At 43.9% G+C, this 27,654-nt stretch overlaps 1 protein-coding gene across 1 annotated transcript in view; it reads left to right on the top strand.

The window, feature by feature from the left end:
- LOC124545882 (protein lethal(3)malignant blood neoplasm 1) overlaps positions 1 to 27,654 on the top strand; it is a 153,828-nt gene that overhangs the window by 121,780 nt on the left and 4,394 nt on the right. The window contains exons 4-5 of the mRNA XM_047124843.1: positions 5,859 to 6,092; positions 10,056 to 10,842. Coding sequence (XP_046980799.1) covers positions 5,859 to 6,092; positions 10,056 to 10,842 — 1,021 coding nt within the window. The remainder of the gene's footprint in view (positions 1 to 5,858; positions 6,093 to 10,055; positions 10,843 to 27,654) is intronic.

Below are 27,654 nucleotides of genomic sequence, written 5' to 3'. Positions count from 1 at the left end.
ACGTTCTAATCTCACAGAATGGGTATGTGATTACTGAAACTGAACAGTTCGAATTTCTAGGTGTTCAGGTAGATAGTAAACTGTCATGGAAAGCCCATGTTCAGGACCTTGTTCAAAAACTTAATGGTGTCATTTTTACTATTCGAACGCTATCTGAAGGGAGTGATCGTTCGAGACGAAAATTAGTCTACTTTGCTTGTTTCCATTCGCTTATATCGTATGGTATTTTATTTTGAGGTAACCCTTCCCATTCTAAAAGGATATTTTTGGCTCATAAACGGGCGGTTCGGGCAATAAGTGGTGTAAGTTCCCGAACCACTTCTCGACCTCTGTTCACGAGTCTAGGTATTTTGACATTGGCCTCTCAATATATATATTCCTTACTGTCATTTCTTGTTAACAATATTAGCTTATTCCCAAGAATAAGCAGTTTTCACTGAGTTAATAATCGGCAGAAATCAGACCTGCAGTTGACACCGACTTGCTTAACTCTTGTGCAGGAAGGTGTGCAGTATACTGCTGCATCCACTTTCAATAGGCTACCACAAGAATTCAAAAATCTTAGCAGTAACCCACGCGCTTTAAAATCGAAACTGAAGAGTTTCCTCATGGATCACTCCTATTCTGTCGAGGAGTTCCATGACACATTAAGCTGATTCTTGTTGTATTGTTGATTGCGTTTACTTAAACTTATGGCTTGACTTTTTTCGGGTTCATGAACATTTTATTTTTATCTGTTATTAGTTTTACGTTGCAATTACATGTACTGACACGTTCCATGACCTTGGAGATTTGCTCCTCAGTTTACTCCTACTGATCTTGACGTGTAAATAAATAAATAAATAAATAAAGAGGAGGAGGAAACGAAATAAAACTTCATGGGTTTCGTGGCTATGTGATGTTATTTCAATTGATTACAAATTCGAGTCAAATGTACGAAGAACTTTACAGTATGAGTGCATTTATCGGTGTAAGTTGCACCCCCTGAAGCCTGGATGTATGCACTGACCCAGTTTTGGAGAATGTCGTAAAGTGTTGTCCCCTCTCCCGAGGCAAGCTGGCCCACAACTCTTCTGGCATGTCCTTGTCATCCCGGATACTGGCACTGAGACAGCGTCGACGATCGAGCTGGTCCCACACGGGTCCTACAGGGATCGAATCTGGAGGTCTTGCTGGCCCCGGGAATACCTCACAATCACGCATACAGTTCACAGACACTGGTGCCATGTGTGAAACAGTTCTGTACGATTGCGTAGGCTGCCGCGTACAGAGTCAGTCGATATAAAAGTTTTCTGGGTACCGTGTCATAATGTATAAAACTACTGCTGCTGGAGAAAATGATGGTACATAACACAAGAGCCAACAGGCAACGGAGGTTACGTTCTCCCTCCACCGCAATAAGCTATTAAAATAAAGTTCCCTCTCCTTCTTCCTTAAGTGACCAATGAAACGAACTATCTTTTTAAAATTATGACGTAATGGCATGCGCAGTGGACAGTAACAACAAAATATAAGGAACACTGCATAGCTACAACGCACCAGTAGACCCAGAAGAAGGCCGCTTCAACCGTGGCCGAAAGGTTGGTTTTTCTCCAGCAGCAGTAGTTTTATATATTATGACGCGGTACCATACCCAGAAATCTTTTCTGTCTAACATTTCCGTGTTGGAAAACGGCATGAAAAGTAAGGTGAGGAGGGCGGGTGTCCGTGACGTACTGTTATGCCGTCCGAGTACCCTCAATTACTGCCAGCCCTGTTCTGAAGTGATACCTAATAGCTTTCCCCAATATGATGCCAGGAGTCGTTGTGCCTCTCCAAAAATTTGGAACAACGAGGCTTCCCTGAGTCACTGCTATAGTCACCAACGATGGTCATCCGGGGTAAGTCACGGCCGCGACTCATCGCTAATTGTGATGCAGCGCCATTCGTCGGCAGCCTGCATTTTTCCGTCACAGCACCCCTCCAACCTAGCCCACTGTGATTTGTGCTGTGATTTCGATGGCGATAACGTGGCAGGGGTAAAATACAAGGAGCGAAAAGCTATTTACAATTTGTACAGAAACCACATGGCAGTTATAGAGTCGAGGGGCATGAAAGGGAAGCAGTGGTTGGGAAGGTAGTGAGACAGCGTTATAGCCTATCCCCGATGTTATTCAATCTGTATATTGAGCAAGCAAAAAAGGAAACAGAAGAAACATTCGGAGTAGGAATTAAAATCCATGGAGGTACGCCGATGACATTGTAATTCTGTCAGAGACAGCAAAGGACCTGGAAGAGCAGCTGAACGGAATGGACAGTATCTTGAAAGGAGGATATGAACACCAACAAAAGCAAACCGAGGATAATGGAATGTCGTCGAATTAAAAAGGGTGATGCTGAGGGAATTAGATGGTCGAAGTAGAGAGGATATAGAATGCAGACTGGCAATGGCAAGGAAAGCTTTTCTCAAGAAGAGAAATTGGTTAACATCGAGTTTAGATTTAAGTGTCAGGAAGTCGTTTCGGAAAGTATTTGTATGGAGTGTAGCCATATATGGAAGTGAAACGTGGACGATAAATAGTTTAGACAAGAAGAGAATAGAATATTTCAAAATGTGGTGCTACAGAAGAATGCTGAAGATTAGATGGGTAGATTACATAACTAATGAGCAGGTATTGAATAGAAATGGAGAGGAGAGAAATTTGTTGCGCATCTTGACTAGAAGAAGGGATCGGTTGGTAGTGCATATTCTGAGGCGTCAAGGGATCAACAATTTAGTACTGGAGGGCAGCGTGGAGGGTAAAAATCGTAGAGGGAGACCAAGAGGTGAATACACTAAACAGATTCGGAAGGATGTAGGTTGCAGTAAGTACTGGGAGGTGAAGAAGCTTGCACAGGATAGAGTAGCATGGAGGGCTGCATCAAACCAGTCTCTGGACTGAAGACTACAACAACAACAACAACAACAACAACAACCTATGGGGCGGCAAATTCCCAAGTCTGGCAGCTTCTAGTCTCCTACCATTGAAACGGAACGACATAGAATGTTGCAGGAATTCCATTACTTGTTCTCGGATAGCGGGCGCAGATGTGAAGGTACTGCGATGTACTTGGTGCACAGTATGCCGATCCTTCTTTGTGGTGGTCAGATGTGATCAGTCAATGTCTTGATGACGAGCATGCCTCCCCTTACGCTCCCATGCAGTCCTACATTGTGCTAGTCTTCTCGGAGTCATTCGTGGCGGTATGTCTGAACAAAATCTTCTCGATTTTCAAGCCACGTCAATTAGAATAAAATTCTCTAACTTTCGATGACTATCTCCGCCATCGTCGTCAGGAGGAAAAAAACACTGATAGCCGGGGCTGGCGCCGTTTCCCGCTTAGAAAGGCATGACTGCAGCATCAGAAACGAATCAGAGACGCGTGCGTGGACGTTGAACTCAGCAGCTCAAAGCAGATCCGGCCCTCCACGTTTGAAACTGCCACTCACGCCTCCCTTCAAGCGTCAAGCATCCATCTTTGGTTCCTTTCCATACCGAAAGCCCGCTCACATGCACCAGTAAGTACGTACCTCTGGTATCTGTTAAAATTGTTTCTGTGTATTCTAATCTCGGCTGCCTCCTTCATAACAGAATCCAAATATGTAGACGCAGGAGCCAAGACTTCTCTTTTCGATCTGTGTTTTGTGGCCGTTCTCCAGGAAATGTTCAGCTATGGCATACTTGTCAATCTCCCTCTGTTTAACATCTACCTTGTGCTCAGTGCAAAGCTCCGCAACTATGAGAACTGTTTCATCTATATAGATAGTACCGCATTCATAAGGGACACCTTACACACCATCGGGTACACGAAAAGCTATGTGCTAGATTATTTCGTATGTTAGAAACGGGCCGGAACCCTAGTCTCAGTCAGTGTTATTGCAGCATACGCCCTAACGTGCTGCTCGTTTCCCCACAGTACGACAGGAAAGCAGCCGGCTTGGCCTCTTCTGCCGATCCACAAGGCGCTCTTCCTCGGTGGCCTCTGAAAGCGTTTCCCAGTGTCATGTTCTCCATAAAATGCCCAAAGGATTCGAACAGCCGGCTAAACGGAAGCCCACAGCATGTCCCCTTTTAAACGCTTGTCAGATTCTGATCACTATGTCTCCGAAGACTACGCGGCCTCTTCGTGTCCCTCGGAGTGATGACTCAACATGTGGCACTGTTCACGCCTCTTAAATACGCAACCAGGCCCAACAACAACATCAAACAGAAAGGACACTAATGCACTCTGGTGGCCATTCTACTTCCCACAGAGAACTGCGGCTCCAATCCTTTACATGCCCGCCGTTGTATGTCCAAGTACGAAGTTACCTCGATATCCAGCCTTTTTTTTTGGGGTAGTTCGCTATTTTTTTGATGGACAGCGTAGAGGTCATTTTCAATTCTTGTACCTGAACAGCCTCCGAAATCTTCTCGGTGGAGTTAGGGATGACACTGCATGCAGAGCTTAGCCAGGCCGGGTTAGATGTGGAAGGGGAATAGTTGGATATGATGTACAGTTAGGTGACAAAAGACATGAGATAGCGATATGCATGTATACAGGTGTCAGTAGTATCGCGTATACAAGGTACAAAGAGCAGTGCATTGGCGGAGCTGTCATTTGTATTGAGGTGACTCATGTGAAAAGGTTTCGGAGGTGGTTATATAACGCAGTAAAATGAAATGATCGTATGATATTGTTCTCCGGGATGTCCCAGTCGGGTTTGGCCGCCAAGTGCGAGTCTTATCTTACTCGGCGCCACATTAGGCAACTTGCAGCCGGTGATGATGATGAAATGATGAGGAGGACAACACAACACCCAGTCCCCGAACGGAGAAAATCTCCAACTCGGCCGGGAAGCGAACCCGTTCCCAGTGCGTGGCAGGTAAGCAGGTTACCACCCAGCTAAGCACGCGGAACATAACGCAGTGACCGACGGCCTTCACTTACCGACAGAGAGCAGCGGCGTTTGCATAGATCTTTTAGTAGTAACAGACAAGCAACACTGCGTGAAATAACCACAGTAATCAATGTACGAAGTACGACGATGGTGTCCAGAATTGGCGTTAATGGGCTATGGCAGCAGGCGGCCGATGCGATTGCCTTTGCTAACACCCGACATCCCCTGCAGCGCCTCTCCTGGGCTCGTGACCCTATTTATTGGACCCTAGACGACTGGAAAACTGTGACCTGGTCAGAGGAGTCCCGAATTTGGGGCGCAGGCACCACGAAGCCACTGACCCAAGTTGTTAATAAGGCACTGTGCAAGCTGGTGATGGCTCCACAATGGTTTTGGCTGTATTTACATGGAATGGACTGGGTCCTCTGGTCCAACTGAACCGATTATTGATTAAAAATTGTTATTTTCAGCCATTCATGGACTTCATGTTGCCAAACAACGATGGAATTTATATGGACGACCGTGCGCCATGTCACAGGTCCACAATTGCTAACCAGTGATTTTTAGAACGTTCTGGACAGTTCGAGGGAATCAACTGGCCACCCTGATCGTTCTACATGAATCGCATCGAACTTTTATGCCACTTAATCGAGAGACCAGTTCGCGAGAAAACTCCAGCACCGTCAACACCTTCGCATTTATGGACGGCTCAGTATTTCTGCAGAGTACTTCCGACGACTTGTTGAGTCCATATCAGGTCGAGCTGCTGCACTACGATGGGCGAAAGAAGGTCCGCCACGGTATTAGGAAGTATCCGATGACTTTTGTCATCTTAGTGTATATTACTCAACGCCACTTCTCGCAAATGCTCCTTGCGGTGGCAGAGAGATATTTTTCAAGCTGTGATGTGAGCTTGGAAAGATGTGTGACCGTGTGCCGCTGTGCTGTGTGTCGCCAGCTCTGGACCAGATGCGCACGGCGCCGCGCGCCAGCACGACAGCGCGCCCTGTGACGCAGCCGCCGGCGCCGGCAGCAGCGGCGCGCACCTCGACGGCCCCCGGAGCCCCCGGCTCCTCCAGGACGTCGGTCAGGCTCGACGGCGTCAACGGCTGCAGCGGATGCCTCATCCCCACCACCACGGCTGCCACCCCTCCGGCCATCGGCTCTGAGCTGCAGCCTCCGTTCGTTGGAGGTCAGGTCCAAACCTCTAATGTAGTTTAATCATAGCCACACTGTGTACCGATTACACAGGAATGTAGTTAGTAACTCGTTAATTAGTGTATTCGCCCACGGAGCATTTACAGCATGATGGACTGATAACCGTAGAATAAGTCTTGTATGGTGCTTTCTCCATAGATGAAATGCTGTTTCCCGCCGGCCGGGGTGGCCGTGCGGTTCTAGGCGCTTCAGTCTGGAACCGCGCGACTGCTACGGTCACAGGTTCGAATCCTGCTTCGGGCATGGATGTGTGTGATGTCCTTAGGTTAGTCACGTTTAAGTACTTCTAAGTTCTAGGGGACTGATGACCACAGATGTTAAGTCCCATAGTGCTCAGAGCCATTTGAACCATTTTTCTGTTTCCCACAAATCTGTGAGAAAATCTAAGCCTTGGATTCGCCCTCACTGATACTGATTTCATTATCACGTTCAAATTCACTTCGCTTCATAGTATTGCGAAAATATTTGTGTGAGAATTCCTAAGGCATCAAGCTGCTGAGGTCATCAGTACCTAGACTTACACACTACGTCACCTAACTTATGCTACGAACAAACCACACACCCATGCCCTAGGCAGGAGTCGAACCTCCGGTGGGAGGGGCCGCTCAATCCGTGACATGGCGCCTCAAACCTCGCGGCCACTCTGCGTGGTCATTGTATTGCTATAATACAAGTATAAGTAGAGTTTTAACACTAATATTGTAATCGGAAGCTACTGGTTTCCGTTCTCTTTGCTACTACATCTACATGACTACTCCACAATTTATCATTTCTCCCTATGTAGGTGGATGTGAACAAAATATTTTCACATTCGGAGGGGAACGTTGGAGACTGAAATTTAGTGGAAAGATCTCGCCGCAACCAAAAACGCATTCGTTTTAATGATCACCCCAACACGCTTGTCATGCCTGTGGCAGTTCTCTCCTCAAAAAATGGTTCAAATGGCTCTGAGCACTGTGGGACTTAACAGATGAGGTCATCAGTCCCCTAGAACTTAGAACTACTTAAACTTAACTAACCTAAGGACATCACACACATCCATGCCCGAGGCAGGATTCGAACCTGCGACAGTAGCGGTCGCGCGGTTTCAGACTGAAGCGCCTAGAACCGCTCGGCCACTGCGGCCGGCACTTCTCTCCTATTTCGTGATACTACAAAACGAGCTGGGTCTAAGATGCCCTCCGTCAATTCAATCCTGTAATGATCACATACCACACAGAAACACACTAGCGAAGGACGGACAAGCGTGACGTAGGCGGTCTCTTTAAAAGACATGTTGCATGTTTTAAGTGTTTTGCCAATAAAACACAGTGTCTAATTTGCCTTTCCCGCAACATTATACAGTGTGCCTCTTCTAAGAGTCGACAGATCCATTTTCTATGGTGTTTAAGCAGATATTTGCAATTTCGTTTTTGCATTGTGTAGCTGGCTGGACTCAGCCGGAACAAATATCGCTCATCATGTCACAACAGAATGCGTCAGTTTGGTTCCCATTACGAATAAAACGATTTTTACAGGAGAATTTTGTGTGACCATTCGATAGATCGGCCCGAAGCTAGTCCCGTGCGATACTCGTTTCATCGATATGAATTAACAGGTACAGTACAAGACGATGAGTGACCAGTACTCCAGAAGTGAGTGAGTAGCGTTGCTGTGTGGCGGTAGCAGTCAGTGCGGGCTCTTGTGGTGCCGTCGCCTCTGGAGAACTGGTGATTCCTCGTGTTTTACTGTTCGTGTTAATGCACACTGATAAAGCGAATATCACACCAGACTAATTTTGGTCCGTTCTATCGAACAGGCATGCAAAATTCTGCTTTAAAACAATATTTTTCGTATTGGGAAACAGACCGACGCTTTTCGTCGACTCTGGGCGTCGCATAGTTCTCGTGACGAGTAGTATTTGTTTGAGCTGACTCCAGCTACACGTTGCAAAAATGATATTGCAGGTATATTCAAAAAAGCAGAGAAAAAATGTTCAAATGTGTGTGAAATCCAAAGGGACCAAACTGCTGAGGTCATCTGTCCATAGACTTACACACTACTTAAACTAACTTATGCTAACTTATGCTAAGAACAACACACACACACCCATGCGCGAGGGAGAACTCGAACCTCCGGCGGGAGGGGCCGCGCAATCCGTGACACGGCGCCCCAAACCGCGCGGCCACTCCGCCGGGCTAAACCAAAGAAAGTGTGCCTGATGTCACGTAAGAGAGACACCCTGTTTGTATGATCGTTCCAATTTAACTTTTTCGTAATTCTAATTCCTAGGTACTTCAATGTATTCACAGCCTTTAGATATGTGTGATTCATCGTTTTGCGCGGCCCCTCCCGCTGGAGGTTCGAATCTTTTCTCGGGCGTCGGTCTGTGTGTTGTTCTTGGCATAAGTTAGTTTGAGTTACTTTAAGTAGTTTGTAAGTCTAGGGACCGATGCTTCAGCAATTTGGTCCCTTAGGAATTCACACACATTTGGATATTTGAACATTTGTTTCATCGAGTAACTAAAATTTGACAGATTCCTTTAAGTACTCGTGTGGATCATCCCACACTTCTTCATCAGTTAGAGTCAACTGCTAGTTATCGCGCCATACACATATCATGCCTAAACCATTTTTCAATTGGTTTTGATTTTCCAATGCATTTGCTAGACAGTAAATGACAGCATCATCTGCTAACAATCTAAGAGAGCTGTTCATATTGTCTCCTAAATGTTCTATATCGGCTAGTAACAGCAGAGGGCCTATAACACTTTCCTGGGGTACGTCAGAGTCCTTTCCGTTTTACACGATCATTTTCCATCACTTATTATTAACTGTGACTTTTCAAACAGGTAAATAGGAATCCAGTCACAGAACTGAGACGTTTGTACATAGGCATCAATTTCATTACAAGCCACTTGTAAGAAACGGTAGCAAAAACCTTTTGGAAATCTAGCAATATGGAATCAATGAGAGATCCGCTGCCGATAGCACTCATTACTTCGTGAAAATAAAGACTCAGTTGTGTCTCACAAGAAGGATATTTACTGATCTCGTGCCGACTATGTGTCAACAAATCGTTCCCGTCCAGGTACCTTAATGATATTTTCACTCTGCAGCGGAGTGTGCGCTGATATGAAACTTCCTGGTATATTAAAACTGTGTGCCGGACTGAGACTCGAACTCGGGACCTTTGCCTTTAGCTGGCAAGTGCTCTACCATCTGAGCTACCCAAGCATGACTCAAGCCCCGTCCTCACAGCTTTACTTCTGCCAGTACCTCGTCTCCTACCTTCCAAACTTCACAGAAGCTCCCCTGCGAACCATGCAGAACTATCCTCCTGAAAGAAAGGAATTACTTCCAGGTAATATATAACTGCGCGGGATTAGCCGAGCGGTCCAGGCCGCTGCAGTCATGGACTGTGCGGCTTGTCCCGGCGGAGGTTCGAGCCCTCTCTCGGGCATGGGTGTTTTTGTACTTAGGATAATTTAGGTTAAGTAGTGTGTAAGCTTAGGGACTGGTGACCTTAGCAGTTAAGTCCCATAAGATTTCACGCACATTTTTTAAATTTGTAACTGGCATTCAGCACTCAGTTGAGTACAATCTTGAGTGGTTCTGGATGTCGTTACAGTCATCGATATATTCAAAAAAATGGTTCGAACGGCTCTGAGCACTATGGGACTTAACATCTGGGGTCATCAGTCCCCTAGAACTTAGAACTACTTAAACCTAACTAACCTAAGGACATCACACACATCCATGCCCGAGGCAGGATTGAAACCTGCGACCGCAGCGGTCGCGTGGTTCCAGACTGAAGTGCCTAGAACCACTCGGCCACTCCGGCCGGCTAGTCATCGATACACCATACTCTCCTGTCACGTGGAAGTAGCTAAGTTATAACGAATTCCACATTTGTGCAGAATGCCACCTACACACGAACTTTATTTTCTTGTAACAGGTCCCCCATCCGCTGGAGCACCTGGAAGACCTAGTCCCGCATCCGTTGGAACACTTCGGCAACCTGGAGGCGTCGGCGGTGGTTTCAGCACAGGAGACAGAACTGCCAGTGGCTTCGGTGGTGGCCAAGGCGGCGTAGCCGGAGGCGGCGTCCAAGATCGCATTGGGGGTGGCATCGCAGATCGTACTGGCGGGAGCTTCGGAGGTGGGGCTCCAGGTAGTGCTGTAGGCGGCGGCGTCGGCATCACTAGGGCTCCTGTGGCAGGTGGCAGTGCCGGTAGCTTTGGGGGCGGTGCTGGAGGTGCTGGGAGTGTCGACAGAGGAGACGGTGGGAGCGGCTTCGGAGGGCAGCGCCCTGGCCTGCCAAGGCAGTCAACTATCGGCACAGCAGCTCAGCCCGGCAGACCTTCCCAACCAGTGGGGCAGCAGCCGGCGTTCGGAGCGAGGCCATTCGCCGTCCCAGCACAGACGCCCTCGGGAGTTGGCGGCGCTCCTGGCCAGCAGGCGACAGGCCCAGCTTCCGCTCGGCCAGGGGCGCAGACCGCTGGTGCCCCATTTGGAAGCGCCGGTGCCCCATTTGGAGGTGAGGCGTCGCCTCCGGGCACTCGGCAGCAAGGCGGCGAGCGCACGTCCGCGTTCGGTGGGCGGCCATCCTCCGGCCCTGCAGCTGCCGGTGGTGGCGTCCCAGCCTCGAGTGGCGGACTGGGTGTTCCGCCTGGAGAGCCCGTCAGGGACGGACTCCCGCCGGGAGTCACCATGCAGGACGTTATGGATGCCCTGCTCTACAGGTACGTAACTCCCACCAGAGCAAACAGCCTAACATCTACATCTATGTCTACATGGTTACTCTGCAATTCACACTTAAGTTTCCTTTAATTTACGTCTATGGTCACAATCTTTTTTGTTTAACAGATTACTGGTTTCAGTCTTTAATTACCATCATCAGATCTGCGGCAAAAATGGGAAAAATATAAATACACTCGCAAACTGTAGACAGCTTAAGAACAATACATAGAGCATATTGAAAAGTAGTACTGATAAAATTTACATTTGTGCCCTTTAAATATGAAGAGGCATAACTGTTTCATAAAAACAAAGTCCTAATGTACTGCAGCCATAGTGGCATCGTCAAATGTTAACTGCGGAATCAGCACCAGCATCGTCAAATACATATAAATAACATCACATGCACGAGTCATGTTGTCAGTAAAACTACTGTTTAAAACAAGCTGCCGTACAGTAGCCACAAGATGTTTGTGTTGTAAGTTCACTAGATGTCGCTAATGTCGGCATACACTAATTTTCAATAATTAATTGAAACAGTGAAAATAAAGGGGGATACAATAGTTGAAGTCTGTAATAAGCTTATGATGTATAAAAGGTATTATGGTAATAAAAAACAATAAAAACAAGAGCACGACAAAGTAATATTGTTAAAAAGAGGAATAGTTAAAAAAAAAAGTGGTTGACATATGCTCTAGTGCCAATATTCTAGACAATGACATAAATATTAAACACCGTTGATATAGAACCGGGTAATATTAAACAACATAAAACAAATCGCTAAAGGAGCCTTTTATGCCATTTTAAAGTGATTAAGTTTCTGTCATTAACGTATACTGCAGATTTTGAGCTTGATCTCCTGCTATATATGTTACTCATACGTATAAACTCAGTAACTTGAAAAAGGCCGAAACTTGGGCCGTAATTAAATAAACAACAACACAGTCAACTGGCGGTCTGTTCATTTTAAAGTTCTGCTTTATCTGTGTTAGTGAAATATAAATTATTCGACCAGAAAATCTCACTAATCAGCGACATATCAATTAGTATTTTTTTCTGTTGAAACCGGTTTATGAATCTGTTGCCTACTTTCGGTTGGTACGTTTCGTTGTTGGTTTGCCTCACACCATCGGAGGAAGCTTATTCAATGTGTACAAAAGTGTTTGTGAATAATTTTGAAGTTCAGTGCTTCATTTTTGGACCAAATTCTTCCGCTTTTGGAGGCCTCTCAGTGTAATGCAAGAAAATCAGATCCTGATGGTACAACACAGCCACAGATAGCGATTGGAAAGAGTAAATAAAGCACCGACATAACTTAGGGTGAGAGTTAGGATAATTCTGTGTAGGGGGCGAAACAAGTTCAAGAGGCGGTACGGATAGAGTGGTGGATATTAAATAAATTATTCAGTTTAAGGAAACTTTATTTATTTAGTTGAACATGAGAACTGCTCAGAACCAGTGTACGTAGCAAGGAAAGAAAAAGATCGATACTCCAACATTTATAAATTAGGCAACGTTAGCGAAGACGGCTGCTATGTGGAGAAACTGCGAATTTACGACCTTTGTTAACTACAAAACTGATGCTGGCAGCCGGCTGGGGTGGCCGAGCGGTTCTAGGCACTGCAGTCTGGAACCGCGCGACCGCTACGGTCGCAGGTTCGAATCCTGACTCGGGCATGGACGTGTGTGATGTCCTTATGTTAGTTAGGTTTAAGAAGTTCTAAGTTCTAGGGGACTGATGACATCAGAAGTTAAGTGCCATAGTGCTCAGAGCCATTTGAATCATTTTTGAGGTTTGCGTGAACAGCGATATCCACAGCACGTTCCTGTACGTGGACACAAAGTGCCTCATCTTGTGACCTTATATCCACGACAGAATGGCTGTCGAAGGTGACGTGACTCTGGATTAGCAGCATATCTTGCCTCGAGGCTTCTAGACAGCTCAGTTATCTGAACAATAGATCTGAATTCTCACCCTTTCTATCGTCAGAATTTCAATAAAATTTAATAATCAATGACGAAAGGAACTAATTGAAAGTAACCCAACTTCCCAACGGCTACAACAAGGAAGACAATGGTGACCTGTTATCGCTGTAAAATAGCAAGAAACGTATTATAGACTAACAAAATGCCGTCACACAATTGCTAAAAAAAGTTGTCCACTGCGTTGCATACTTAGTGGAAGATGTTAATTACGGTCTCGAAACATTTTTTATAGTACCCAAAGGAATTTGTTGGAAGATCTTCTGGATATTGGCTTTCCGGTTTTCTTATAACTATGAAAAGAAGTTAACGAACTCCCAGCAGGAAAGCGATTCCCAAACTACAGATCAAGCCCCGCTCTGTTAGCGTACTGAATACGGGCGCCATCCTATTGAAATTACTCCGCAGCGTCATTTCCTGTGTTAAACATTTTTCACAATAATTCCTCTTGCAGCGTACTGCGGTATACAACATTGATACGAATCGATTACAACAAGAAAGAAAAACACTCTAGTCACATAATTAATTAAAACAATTTATAATTTATAATTTATTTATTTATTTATAACTTATAATAATTTATAATAATAATAATTAATTAAATTTAATTAAATTTATAATAATAATTAAAAATACTCATGTTCGTTTAGCGTGGCAATGAACATAATATTACGGGAATTTCATATCAAGATACGTCAAGAACCGACTTCTAACTCTTACTTTGCTTTCATTTTGCAACAGCGAGAGATGAATAAGCATTTGATAAGGCTACAAGGTGACAATTATAGAACTATATGAAATAAAATCGCCATATATTCTGAACGGTTTGCATTAGGACCTTCAAATTGCATGGTTGGGAATTACTATGCGCATATGGTTTGCTTTAGCGACGAAGCCCACTTTTATTTGGATGGGTTCGTCAATAAGCGAAACTGAAGCATTTGGGAGACTGAGAATCCGCATTTCGTGATCGAGAAGTCTCTTCACCCTCAACAGGTGACTGTGTGGTGTGCAATGTCCAGTAACCGAATAACCGGTGAGGTATTCCTTGATGGCCCGGTGACTACTGAACGGTACGTGAAAGTTTTGGAAGATGATTTCATGCCCACTATTCACGTGACCCTGATTTCGACAAGATGTGGTTCATGATAGACGGAGCTCGACTCCATCGGAACAGGAGAGCGTTTCATGTTCTGGAGGAGCACTTTGGGGATCGCATTCCATCTCTGGGGTACCCAGAGGACATTGCCATGAGTCACGATTAACCGCCATATTCTCCGGGTGTAAACATGTGCGACTCCCTTTTGTGGGGCTATATTAAAAACAAAGTGTACAGCAATAACCCCAAAACCATTGCTGAGGCGAAAACAGACATTCAGGAGGTCATCGTCAGCATCAATGTTCCGACACTTCAGCGGGTCGTGCAGAATGTCGCTATTCCTCTGCGTCACATCATCGCCAGTGATGGCATGCTTACGGAACACGTTATAACGTAAAATGGGAAATCTGTAGTGACGTTTACATTTTGAATAAAGTGTGTGCACACCATAGTTTGTAACTAATATACGTTTTTTTCATATAGCTCAATAATTATAACCCTGCATATTTATTCAACGATACTATCGTCAGATGTGAAAGAAACTCTCTTTTAACAGATGACGGCAAGATGTATGCAAACGATATTGACATACTTTATACCATTTTCATGATGTTCTGTATGCATGCAACTAGTATCTGCAGATTATGAGGAAACGGTTTGTGGGTCGTTGTCACATCTGAAGATGACAGTTATTGTGCCGAAACCTGTACTGTGAATGTTCACAGTAATTAGTGGAGATCTTGAAGTAATAAATTATACTTGAATATTAATGATAATTTTGCACACTTCCATTTGACGTTGCGTCAGTCCAGAATGAATTTTCACTCTGTAGTGGAGTGTGCGCTGATTTGAAACTTCCTGCTAGATTAAGACTGTGCGTCCTTTCCAGGCTCGAGTCGCAGTCAGACACACGTCAATCCATCAATCCATAAGAAATTACGGATCCAGAAATTATATATATATATATATATATATATATATATATATATATATATATATATATATATATATAACTTTTAAGCACACTAAAATTCTAGCTCTCTGTTAATACCAACTTGCCTTACAAACTAAATCTGCAACTCGTAAATTAGTCTTGTGGTAAACCAGATTCTTAAAAGTGTGAGATATACATTGACAGCCTTACTAAGGAAGGTAACGAATCATCCCAGCATAACGAAGAAAATGAGCAACTGTAAAAGTGTGGAGAACCTGTATTACAATAGATAGGTGTCTGAGGAACTGGGCTGCAGTTCCACCTTAGACGAGTGACGCTTCGGCATCTGTTAGCGGCCTGCAGAAGACGGAAACAGCGCGTTGGAGCAGCGCCAGGCGGACACAGCTCCATTCACGTCGCGTCGACTGGTCGTAAAACAGCCTGCCGCTGCACACTTTATATTCCCTACTACATTTCTCGCGTAATCAAATTACGTCATCACATACGTCCCTTCCTCAGTCTTACCGGGATTCCATGCTCTACACAGTAGCAACATTATGAAGATCTACCTGTGGTGTTGCACATAATCTACACCACTGGCCATTAAAATTTCTACACCAAGAAGAAATGCAGATGATAAACGGGTATTCATTCGACAAATATATTATACTAGAACTGACATGTGATTACATTTTCACGCAATTTGGGTGCACAGATCCTGAGAAATCACTATCCAGAACATCCACCTCTGGCCGTAATAGCGGCCTTGATATGCCTGGGCATTGAGTCAAACAGAGCTTGGACGGCGTGTACATGTAAAGCTGCCCATGCAGCTTCATCACGATACCACAGTTCATCAAAAGTAGTGACTCGCGTATTGTGACGAGCCAGTTGCTCGGCCACCATTGACCAGACATTTTCAGTTGGTGAGAGATCGGGAGAATGTGCTGGCCAGGGAAGCAGTCAAACATTTTCTGTGTCCAGAAAGGCCCGTACTGGACCTGCAACATGCGATTGTGCACTATCCTGCTGAAATGTAGGGTCTCGCAGGGAACGAATGAAGGGTAGAGTCACAAGTCGTAACACATCAGAAATGTAACGTCCACTGTTCAAAGTGCCGTCAATGCGAACAAGAGGTGACCGAGACGTGTAACCAATGGCACCCCATACCATCACGCCGGGTGATACGCCAGTACAGCGATGACGAATACACGCTTCCAATGTGCGTTCACAGCGATGTCGCCAAACACGGATCAGACCATCATGATCCTGTAAACAGAACCTTCATTCATCTGAAAAAATGTATTGCCATTCGTGCATCCAGGTTCGTCGTTGAGTGTACGATCGCAGGCGCTCCTGTCTGTGACGCAGCGTCAAGGGCAACCGCAGCCATGGTCTCCGAGCTGATAGTCCATGCTGCTGCAAACGTCGCCGAACTGTTCGTGCAGATGGTTGTTGTCTTGCAAACGTCCCCATCTGTTGACTCAGGGATCGAGACGTGGCTGCACGATCCGTTACAGCCATACGGATAAGATGCCTGTCATCTCGACTGTTAGTGATACGAGGCCGTTGGGATCCAGCACGGCGTTCCATATTACCCTCCTGAACCCACCGACTCTAAATTCTGCTAACAGTCATTGGATCTCGACCAACGCGAGCAGCAATGTCGAGATACGATAAACCGCAATTGCAATACGCTACAATCCAATCTTTATCTAAGTCGGAAACGTGATGGTACGCGTTTCTTCTCCTTACATGAGGCATCACAACAACTTTTCACCAGGCAGCGCCGGTCAACTGCTGCTTTGTATGAGAAATCGGTTGGAAATTTTCCTCATGTCAGCACGTTGTAGGTGTCGTCACCGGCGCCAACCTTGTGTGAATGCTCTGAAAAGCTAATCATTTGCATATCACAGCATCTCCTTCCTGTCGGTTAAATTTTGCGTCTGTAGCACGTCATCTTCGTGGTGTAGCAATTTTAATGACCAGTAGTGTAATGGCCTTTATCGGTATTATGGATGATATATGAAGGTTGTTAGCTAATGGTGGACGGCACCTCGCTGCTCAAATTCTTTAAAGAAACTTCTACCAATCAATTCACTTACGTGATAGTTGATGGCAGTTGGAAACAATTACTCACAATAACAAATTTTGTTTAACTATCGAAGGAGATAAACAAATATTGCTGTGTTTTATACCGTCAATTTGCAATAAAAATACAAAATGTTTCCTTTAGCCTTTAAAAATGGAAACTTATCCCTCCTATGGTACGAATTAATAAAACATAGGAGATGGTCGAAAATGTAGAAACAACGCGAGAAATTAATACTTGAAAATGAATGCAGTTGCTAGCCCATCTTGCTTGGTGCACTGTTGTATTTGACCACTAACGGCAATTGTACAATGTCCTCAATACGTTGCAAGTGTCAGTCATGGTTAGAACAGTGCTCAGTGTAGTGGTGAGTGGATTATGTCGTAGTTATGTCACTTGGAAAAATTGATGGTGCTCGTATGGTGGGTGATTTTGTAAACAAAGTAGCCGAAGTGTTTGGTGTTTCAGGAGGCACCGCATCGAAGACGAGGAAAAACAAGAGCCACTAACTCTCAATGGGGACGAAAGTGTCTGTTGAGTGACCTTGAAGGACATTCGTTCAAGAGGATTGTCATGAAAAATAATAGGACATCTGCAAAAGTCTCAGGAAACCTAGTGTTGCAGTCGTGAACGCTATCAGCACCAAAACAACACCAAGTAACCTCCATAATCAGGGAATAGCAGCGTTAGCTGGAATTCCAAAACCACTTATCAGTGATACAAATGATAGTAACAGGAGAACGTAGTGCCGAAGCCATAAAGCCTAGACTATGGAGCAATGGAAGGAAGTGATTTGCTCCTATGAGTCTTGTTTTACATTATTTACGCCCCAAAAGTGAAAGATGTTAGGGTTCGGCTTCGATTTCGGTAGCCATAACGTGGTACTCTAACGGCTCCATGACTACAAGTTAACGTTACTGCCATGTGTTATATGATCATTTTGACTAATCAGGTCTATCCTGTGCTACAGTGTTTTTTCCAAGGATGATTCTGTGTTCTAAGACTCTGTCCACACAGCGCCCGCGCCCTGGCTTTGTGAGCACCAGGATGAATTATCGCATCTTCCCTGGCCACCAAAGTCACCATATTTCGATATTATTGACCGTTCGTGGTCTACTTTTCGAGAGTAACGTGCGTGATTGCTATTCCTCTCCATCATCGTTTAGTTTCTAATGCCACCTTTTCTCCTTTCCCGTATTAGGCAGGATGATGTGTATCATTTTTGGTATTTTCATATTTTTGACCACGTACTGTACGTTACAAATTGTCAGTATACGAGAGTTAAGAAATAGACCTATTTGTACTATGACATCTTCATGTAAACGCTATTAACTCTGAATATCTTCAAGTCTGGAAGAGAGGTTTACGAAGTGAATTCAGAGCCTGGTAAAAGGATTCTGCCGTAGACAATACTGTGTGATCAGAGAAGTCAAACCAATGGACTACTCGAAGAGAATAGAGATCTCTCAGAATAAAGTTAAAACTATGTTATCAATTGAGAAAAAAGGTATCAGACAGATTACCGGTGTTCAGCCTTTTATACGTCTCTTATGTGAGAATGAAAATGTTTGTGATCCATCAGAGTTATACAAAATATGCATTGATCAGTAGTCGCGAAGTTAAATAAAATTTTTATTGGTACTGGTAAATATTCAAAATTCTTGAAATCTACGCCCCCCCCCCCCTCCCCGTCACGAGATAATTACATCACATGCAGCTACAGCAAACAAGCGAAGATGGCACCGAATCAATAGTTACCTGATGAAAGAGTGAAGTCTCTCATAAGTATGAAGAAATTTCAAGCGGGATTATGATCCGTGCACAGTACGTTAGTTTTGAATCCAGTCTCGCGTGTAGTGTGAATGTGATTTGTCATTTTCTTGATGTGTTGAAATACTAGTTAGCGAAACCATTTTACAACAGAGTGAAAGAGATACTGTAGACAATTACAGCCCAAATTCTTTGTTTCCAGTGTTTTCAAAAGTTTTTGAGAAAGCACTGTATAGGAGAGTAAAACACATCTCGGTATACATAATTTTCTGTCGGACACACAGTTTGGCTGCAGCAAACGAGTATCCACAGAAAACGCAACTTATTCTTTTGTGTGTGACGCACTTTCAGGGATTACGATAGATTAAGACAGTACGTATTTTCTTTGATTTAACAAGAGCAGTTGATTGTCTGGACTGTGCAGTACTTTTTCATTATGGGATTAGGAAAAAATATATGAACGGCTTACTTCATATCTGGAAAGTAGGAAGCAGTGTTGTCCTTCAGTATTAATAAACAGGAAAGAGGTTTGAATCTGAGTGGAGTCATTTGAAGTGAATGGCGCCACAGGGTTCAGAACTAAATCCACTGCAATTCTTGATCTCGACGGCCTGCCGTTAAATGAGATAGATGCGTCATTTTTTTTCTCTCTTTGCATATGACGCAAATTTGATTGTGGAAGACTTTGAACGTGCTATAAATGACGCAGGTAGCGGGGTAGCCAGTAATATCAGCACTGAACTTCAAGGAACAGATTACTGCAAAATAGTAACAAAAAGTGATGCATACAGTTTCCGATGCGAAACTCACGTAAACCTAAAATTTCACTGTCGTATTGTGATCAGATAGTCGGTGAAGTCGGACATTTTAAATTCTTTAAAATGGGGTAGATGGAAGGCTTTCATGGAATCATCAGGTGCAAGACCTTGTGCAGGAACTGAATGGTGCTGTCTTCACTTTAACCATGTTTTCCACAGGCTCTTACAGTGAAACACGACGGTTTGTCTACTTTGCCCAATTTCACTCTACTATCTCGTATGGTGTTATATTTGGGAACAAGTGCGTGCACTCTCCAAGAATAGTCTAAGCCAGCAATAGACGGTCAGATCGAGCAGCCGTGTCTGTTAGCGAGCTCCGTGTAGGCTGTCATTCAAGTGTCTCTAAAACCTATCCCTGCCATTCCTCTACATATTTTCCATCATGGGATTTGTTGTTGATAATATTGACTCATTCAAGAGAAACTATAGCATTCATTCACTGAAGACTAGACGGCAAAACAATATGCGCTTGGATAAAATTTCCGTAAGCATTGTACCGAAAGGTGTGCACTATTGGGCCGGTTTCATTTTCAATAGGCTTCCAGAAGAACGAAAAAAATTGAATGATAAACGTGAAGTATTCAAATTCAAGTTGAGAGGTTTCCTTGAGAGGTGCTCCTATTCTGTAAAAGGCTTTTTGCCGATTCCCGTAAGAGTTCGGGCACTGTTTGTGCATCAGCACAGAAGAAGATCAAATGGCCGGTGAGCCTTAACTATATATGTATGAAGATGGTATCTGTTCTTTCGGACATGTCCGAGTAATGGGTATAATGGGCAGGGGCACTGTGAATATAGTGCAGGACAATAAGTTGGGAATGTGGGTCTCACGGGAAGCGTGCCAGAGATAAGTCCCTGCAGTCGCACTATCCTATGTGTTCTCGGTGGCTGAGATGGCTAGAGCGTCTGCCATGTAAGCAGGAGATCCCGGGTTCGAGTCCTCGTTGGGGCACACATTTTCAACTGTCCCCGTTGATTTATATCAACGCCTGTATGCAGCTATGGGTATTCATTGCATTGTACTCGTAATTACAATAATTGCTTGCAGAGTTTGGTAGAGGAAGGGCGGGCTTAACGGCCACATAGGTTTCGACATATTTTTAGTGAACTTGTAATTGAACTAGAAATATCAAATCACACAGTGTACAGTCAGACTATCGTACCTAACGATTTTTTTTTTTTTTTTTTTTTTTTTTGCATTCTCGTTGGATAAGTAATGTACCTAAATAATCAAACCAACATTTTAAGCTGACTGTAAAACAATTTTACGACAGCCAACGTACATTTTACGTAACTACTACGAAGATAAGATAAGAAAAATTAGGGTTTACAAGTACAGACAGTCGTTTTTCCCTCTCTATTTCCGAGTAAAGGAAGATAGGTGATACAATGTAAACTTCACCGTACACCCCATAAGGGCTTACGGACTATATGTCGAGATGTAGACTTTGAATAAATGATCCAAAAAATACTGAAGCGGCCATTGTGCCACCGTTTCTGGCATAGTGGCTAAATAGCACAAAAGAGCTAAATAAATTGACGAAACTAGTTTTACTTTCGAAAAAGAAACCTGGCTTTGTCTGCAGTGTAAATTACATGTTGAGAGCAAAACATTAATTATATATTAGAATTAATTTTTTCCCAGAAAAATTCGACATTACTGTCGAGAAATAATAAAATGATTAAAACACTTTTAGACACAGTTTTTGCAAAATAGACATTTTCCTCCTCACCAATAACCGCTCACTGTTGATGGGCCCACATTGTACATCCTGGACGCGTTACCTCAACCCCAATATTGGAAACCTTTTACAGATACCACAAACCCTCCACTTTCCAGGCATTTTGGTCTCCTTGGTCAAATTATGAGGATGGTTATTCCTCTAGAGCAGTTAAAATCCTGCCCCCATTGTTGATCTTTATCTGTCAGGCCGAAGCATGTTGTCTCCAGCAACAGTAAATAGCCGAAAACTTCTCTTGTAACTGTGCTTCGTCGCCAAACATATATATTGGCAACAAGCACTATACACGGGGGGGTGAGACTGCCACCAAACATCGGGCACCCATACCTATATGCACAAATATTGAAATGACTACTTTTTTTTTTCGAAGGTGGGCTACATTTATTCAATGACATAAAAATACTCAACTTCAATAGATCGTTGTACAACATTCCTAGCCTGTGACAGTCCAGCTTTGAGTCTGACTCCATTTAGTACACAATGCAGCCTATCCGACGTAGACAATCTTGAGCAGCAGTGGATTGTCTTCGGACTGGTCAGGATGAGCCGCGATGATCCAAGAAATCCTGCAGGAACACACGTAGAAACTCTGCCGTTTAAACAACGGGGTGCTACTTATAGATTGGTGTGCAGTGATATCACAGCTTCGCACTATTTGTTTCATGTAATGAGTGAAACATAGTTCCGTGCTGATAGTAACCTCTGCAGACGTCCGCTAAAATTTACTAACGTTCTGGTTTCGCCTGACCGTGTATGCTGACCCGTTCACCGTCCGTTGCAGAAGGGAAGTCTATCTGGCAGGAGTTACGACTCTGGGGTCGCATCAATTTCCTTTTCTTGTTTGAGTTAAAAATGGACTGACGCCCTCCATATACCTTCGTGTTGTGCTCCAGGTCGATTTTTAGTAAAAAAAACATCTCTTCTTCAACTTATATCAGCATTCGATATGTATTTGATCAGTTCTGTGTTGTTCTCTGTGTGTCATTTGGATCGCACGACTGGCACGATCCTTTGCGCTTATGTGTGTATACTAGAGATGTTTGCAAAAAATAAATTATTTTTTCGGTATTTGATACGGATTGTTATGAATTACACTGCGTAAATATTGCGTTTATTATTAATCACAAATATTATCATCATTTATTATGACTATCCATCTCAGAATAGCACATACACCCCATGTCCTCCACTACTTGTTGGATATATTCAAATCTCTGTCTCCTCTACAGTTTTTACCTTCTGCAGCTCCGTCTAGTACGTAGAGGTCACTCCCTGATGTCGTTAACATGTGCTATCATCCTTTCCCCTTTCTTTGACAGTGTTTTCTATATGGTCCTTTTTCGCCGATTCTGCGATGAACTCATCTTATCCGCCCACCTAATTTTCAACATTCTTCTGTAGCGTCACTACTCAAACGCTTCGATCCTCTTCTTTTCCGGTTTTTCCACTGTCCATGATTCACTACCATACAATACTGTGCTCCAAACATATATTCTCAGAAATTTGGTTCTCAAATTGAGTTTCTTTTTAATACCATCAGACTTCAGTTGGCCAGGAACGCCCTCTTTGCTTCTGCTTGTCTGCTCTTTGTGTCCTCCTTGTTTCGTCCGAAATGAGTAATTTTTCTTCCAAGGTAGCAGAATTCCTTAACTTCATCACCTTCGTGGTCAGCAATCCTGATATTAAAATTCTCGATATTCTCATTTCGGCTACATCTCATTAAGTTTATCATATCCCGGTTTACTCTCAATCCATATTTTGTACTCATTGCACCGTTCATTCTATTCAACAGATCGTGTAATTCTTCTTCACTTTCACCGCAGATAATAATGTCATTAGTGAATCTTGGCATTGGTTCCTTCCACCCTGGATTTTACTCCCACTCTTGAACCTTTTTTCTTATTTCCGTTATTGATTCTTCGATGCACAGATAGAAAAGAAAGAGCGAAAGACTACATACTTGTTTCACATCCTTTTTCACAGGAACACTTCGTTCTTGGTCCTCCAGTCTTATTGTTCCATCCTGGTTCTTGTACACAATGTACAGTAAATTACCGGTCTTTCCCTGTAGCTTACTCCCATTGTCGTGAGAATTCCGAACATCTTGCGCCAATTTACACTATCGAACGCTTTTATAGGTCTACGAATCCCATGAGTGTGTCTTGGTTTTTCTTCATTCCCGCTTTCCTTATCAATCCAGACGTCAGGACTGCCTCTTTATTGTCTACACTTTCCTCAAGTCAAACTGGTCATCGTCTAACGGACCCCCAATTTCCTTTACCATTCTTCTGTATATTACCTTCGTCAGTAGGTTGGATGCACGTGCAGTTAAGCTGATTGTGCATCAGTTTTGCTCTTACGTGCCATTTCTATCTTCAGAATTATGTGAATTATATTTTTTCGAAAGTCTGATGGTAAATGACCAGGTTCATAGATTCTACACACCATCTTAAATAGTAGTTTGCTTTTCACTTCCACCAGTGATGCTAGACATTCCGATATAATGTTATCTATATCTTCTACCTGATTTTATCTGAAGTCTTCCAGAGCTCTTTTAAGTTCTGACTGACACTGAATCACCTCTGTCATCTATATCGACTCAAATTTCCTCTCTTCTTTCGTCATCAGACAAGCTACCCTTCCTCATAGAGGCCTCCAATGTAATCTTGCCACTTGTCCGCTGTCTCTTTTGCGTTTAACAGTAGAATTCTCACAGCAGTTTTGCTGTTAACAACCCTTGCTTCTAATTTACCGGAAGTTGTTTTTGACTTTTCTGTACGCTGAGTCAATTCTCCCGACGATCTTCTTTTTCGATTTCTTCTCATCTTTCCTGCAGCCATTTCGGCCTGGCTGCCCTGCACTAGCTATTTATTTCTAAGGGATTTATATTGATATTTTCCGGTATGTCCCTGGGCATTTTTGTACTTGCTTCCTTCGGCGATCATTGGAAGTATTTTATCTGTTTCCCGAGGTTTCTTGGTAGTTACGTTCGTTGTATCTACGTTTGTCTGCCCTGCATCTCTTACTGCCCTCTTTGGAGATGGCACTCGTCGTCCATTGAACTGCCTACTCTGGATTTCCTAATGACAGTATCGGTGTGCTTAGCGATCTTAAAACACATATCGTCACTGAGCTGTACTTCACTATCCCACTTCCTTTCGTCTCCATTTCTTCGGTCGATTCTCTTGAACTTCAGTCTACTTTTCATCATACTTAAATTGTGATATAATGTATATTTGCGCCTGGATATCCCTTAAAATTTAATATGTTTTCGGACTCTCTGCCTATTCATGATGTAATTCAGCTGGAAGCTACTCGTGTCTCCCGGTCTTTACCAAGTATATCTCATGCTCTTATGATTCTTGAACACAGTATTCGCTATTACTAGCTAATTTTTTTTTTTTTTTTTGCAGAACTCAAATAGTCTTTTTCCTTTCTCATTCTTACTGATAAGCCCATATTCTCAGGGCACACTTTATTCTGTTCCTTCAGCTACAATCGCGTTCCAATATTCCATGGCTATTAGATTTTCATCGCTTCTTACAGACTGAGTTACACGTTAAATATCCTCATATACCTTTTCTGTCTTTTCATCCCCTCATTGTGACGTTAGGTTGTATACCAGAACGTCGTTGGTGTCGTTCATTTGCTGTCGAATCTGATGATAAGAAGTTCCCATAAGTGACACCAAAAACGTTAGAAGAAAGAATTTGTTCAGGGCGAGTATATTGGACATTGGCTGGCCGTTTTGTCTGCCTAGACTCCGGCCCACAGAAGTTGTTGTTAGTTGGCGATAAACTTTTTCGATCATTAACTACTCTCAAAAGCTAACTAATGTAAATTTGTAATAATTACATAATGTAAAGACCGCCGCTGTTGCTGAGTGGTCAACACGGCTGATGGCGATGCAGAAGATCCGATTCCCGGTATTTTCAGGGAAGTTTATTTGGTGGGGGGGGGGGGGGGGGGGTTGGTAAGCGGTTCACCTAGCCTCGTGAGACCAACTGAAGAGCTACTCGATCGCTTACTAGCGGTTCCAAGATCAAGAAACCCGGCAACGACCAGGAGAGTGCTGTGTTGACCAAATGCCTCTCCATATCACGTCCAGTTACGCCAGTGGCAGGGATGATGTGGTGACAGGTCGGACCCGATCGCCTCATCAAGGACCAAAACACGGAATCCTACAATTTTTACACAAAGTGAGGTTTCAAAACCACATAAATCGTAACTACGAGACAAAGTGGTATAACAGTTCCTTTAAATGACTATGCTTAACTGAGGGGTTTCATGCAGATACCATGCGATTGCAGCACTGTATGGACTAGAAAATTCAAATGTCCCTCATGACCGTGCTGACCTGTATGTCCGGCTCTCTCGTACTATCTCCTGTACAAATTCGCACTTGCATATTCCCGCACGATTAAACATTTTGTCGGATCTGCGTTAGGGCTGGCTGGACAGGTCAGTCAGTTGACCATGTAACCGTGTAAAAAAAGGTTCCTTCTGAATATTAATCTCCTGGGAACGTTCAAATCAGCGATAATTCCGGCGCAAAGTGAAAATTATTTCATGAAAGAACATGGCGTTTTTCTTAAATACACTACTGGCCATTAGAACTGCTACACCAAGAAGAAATGCAGATGATAAACGGGTATTCATTGGACGAATATATTGTACTAGAACTGACATGTGATTACATTTTCACGCAATTTGGGTGCACAGATCCTGAGAAATCATACCCAGAGCAACCACCTCTGGCCGTAATAGCCGCCTTGATACGCCTGGGCATTGAGTCAAACAGAGCTTGGACGACGTGTACATGTAAAGCTGCCCATGCAGCTTCATCACGATACCACAGTTCATCAAAAGTAGTGACTGGCATATTGTGACGAGCCAGTTGCTCGGCCACCATTGACCAGACATTTTCAGTTGGTGAGAGATCGGGAGAATGTGCTGGCCAGGGCAGCAGTCGAACATTTTCTGTATCCAGAAAGGCCCGTACAGGACCTGCAACATGCGATCGTGCACTATCCTGCTGAAATGTAGGGTTCCGCAGGGATCGAATAAAGGGTAGAGTCACAAGTCGTAACACATCAGAAATGTAACGTCCACTGTTCAAAGTGCCGTCAATGCGAACAAGAGGTGACCGAGACGTGTAACCAATGGCACCCCATACCATCACGCCGGGTGCTATGCCAGTATGGCGATGGCGAATACACGCTTCCAATGTGCGTTCACAGCGATGTCGCCAAACACGGATGAGACCATCATGATCCTGTAAACAGAACCTTCATTCATCTGAAAAAATGATGTTTCGCCATTCGTGCACCCAGGTTCGTCGTTGAGTACACCGTCTCAGGCGCTCCTGTCCGTGATGCAGTGACAAGGGTAATCACAGCCATGGTCTCCGAGCTGATAGTCCATGCTGCTGCAAACGTCGTCGAACTGTTCGTGCAGATGGTTGTCTTGCAAACGTCCCCATCTGTTGACTCAGGGATCGAGACGTGGCTGCACGATCCGTTACAGTCATGCGGATAAGATGCCTGTCATCTCGACTGCTAGTGATACGAGGCCGTTGGGATCCAACACGGAGGGCCGTATTACCCTCCTGAACCCACCGATCCCATATTCTGCTAACAGTCATTGGATGTCGACCATCGCGAGCAGCAATGTTGCCATACGATAAACCGCAATAACGATAGGCTACGATTCGACCTTTATCAAAGTCGGAAACGTGATGGTGCGCAATTCTCCTCCTGACACGAGGCATCACAACAACGTTTCACCAGGCAGCGGCGGTCAACTGCTGTTTGTGTATGAGAAATCGGTTGGAAACTTTCCTCATGTCAGCACGTTGTAGGTGTCCCCACCGACTTCAACCTTGTGTGAATGCTCTGAAAAGCTAATAATTTGCATATCACAGCATATTCTTCCTGTCGGTTAAATTTCGCGTCTGTAGCACTTCATCTTCGTTGTGACAGCCAGAGCGAGAGCACCAGCAGCAGCGAGTACTGTTTGTATAAAGCGTTTATTTTGCATTTTGTTTACGACCTTCCACTAAGGAAGGGATTCTATTTGTGTTTATCTGCTCTGCATAGTAACTAACAGTTCTTGATAAAACTTTACGTAGTTTTCGTGTTAGATTTCTTAGTGTTTTCTTGATCGTTTAGAACAGAAAGCGCCCTAAAACCGTCTTTTGTTTGTTTCGCGGCCGTTAGCCACTAGTCACTTGAATCAGCAGTTGTCTTGTGACAGCCAGAGCGAGAGCACCAGCAGCAGCGAGTACTGTTTGTATAAAGCGTTTTTGTACTTATTTGCTGCGCTTAGCTTTTAAATAGTTTTTCTGGGAAAACCTAGCGTAGTTTTCGCGTCTCGTATTTCA

The sequence above is a fragment of the Schistocerca americana genome, chromosome 8 (assembly GCF_021461395.2).
Source record: "Schistocerca americana isolate TAMUIC-IGC-003095 chromosome 8, iqSchAmer2.1, whole genome shotgun sequence".
Classification (NCBI taxonomy): domain Eukaryota; kingdom Metazoa; phylum Arthropoda; class Insecta; order Orthoptera; family Acrididae; genus Schistocerca; species Schistocerca americana.
Note: the sequence above shows the minus strand (reverse complement) of the source record. Positions and strands in the feature narration are given on the sequence as shown.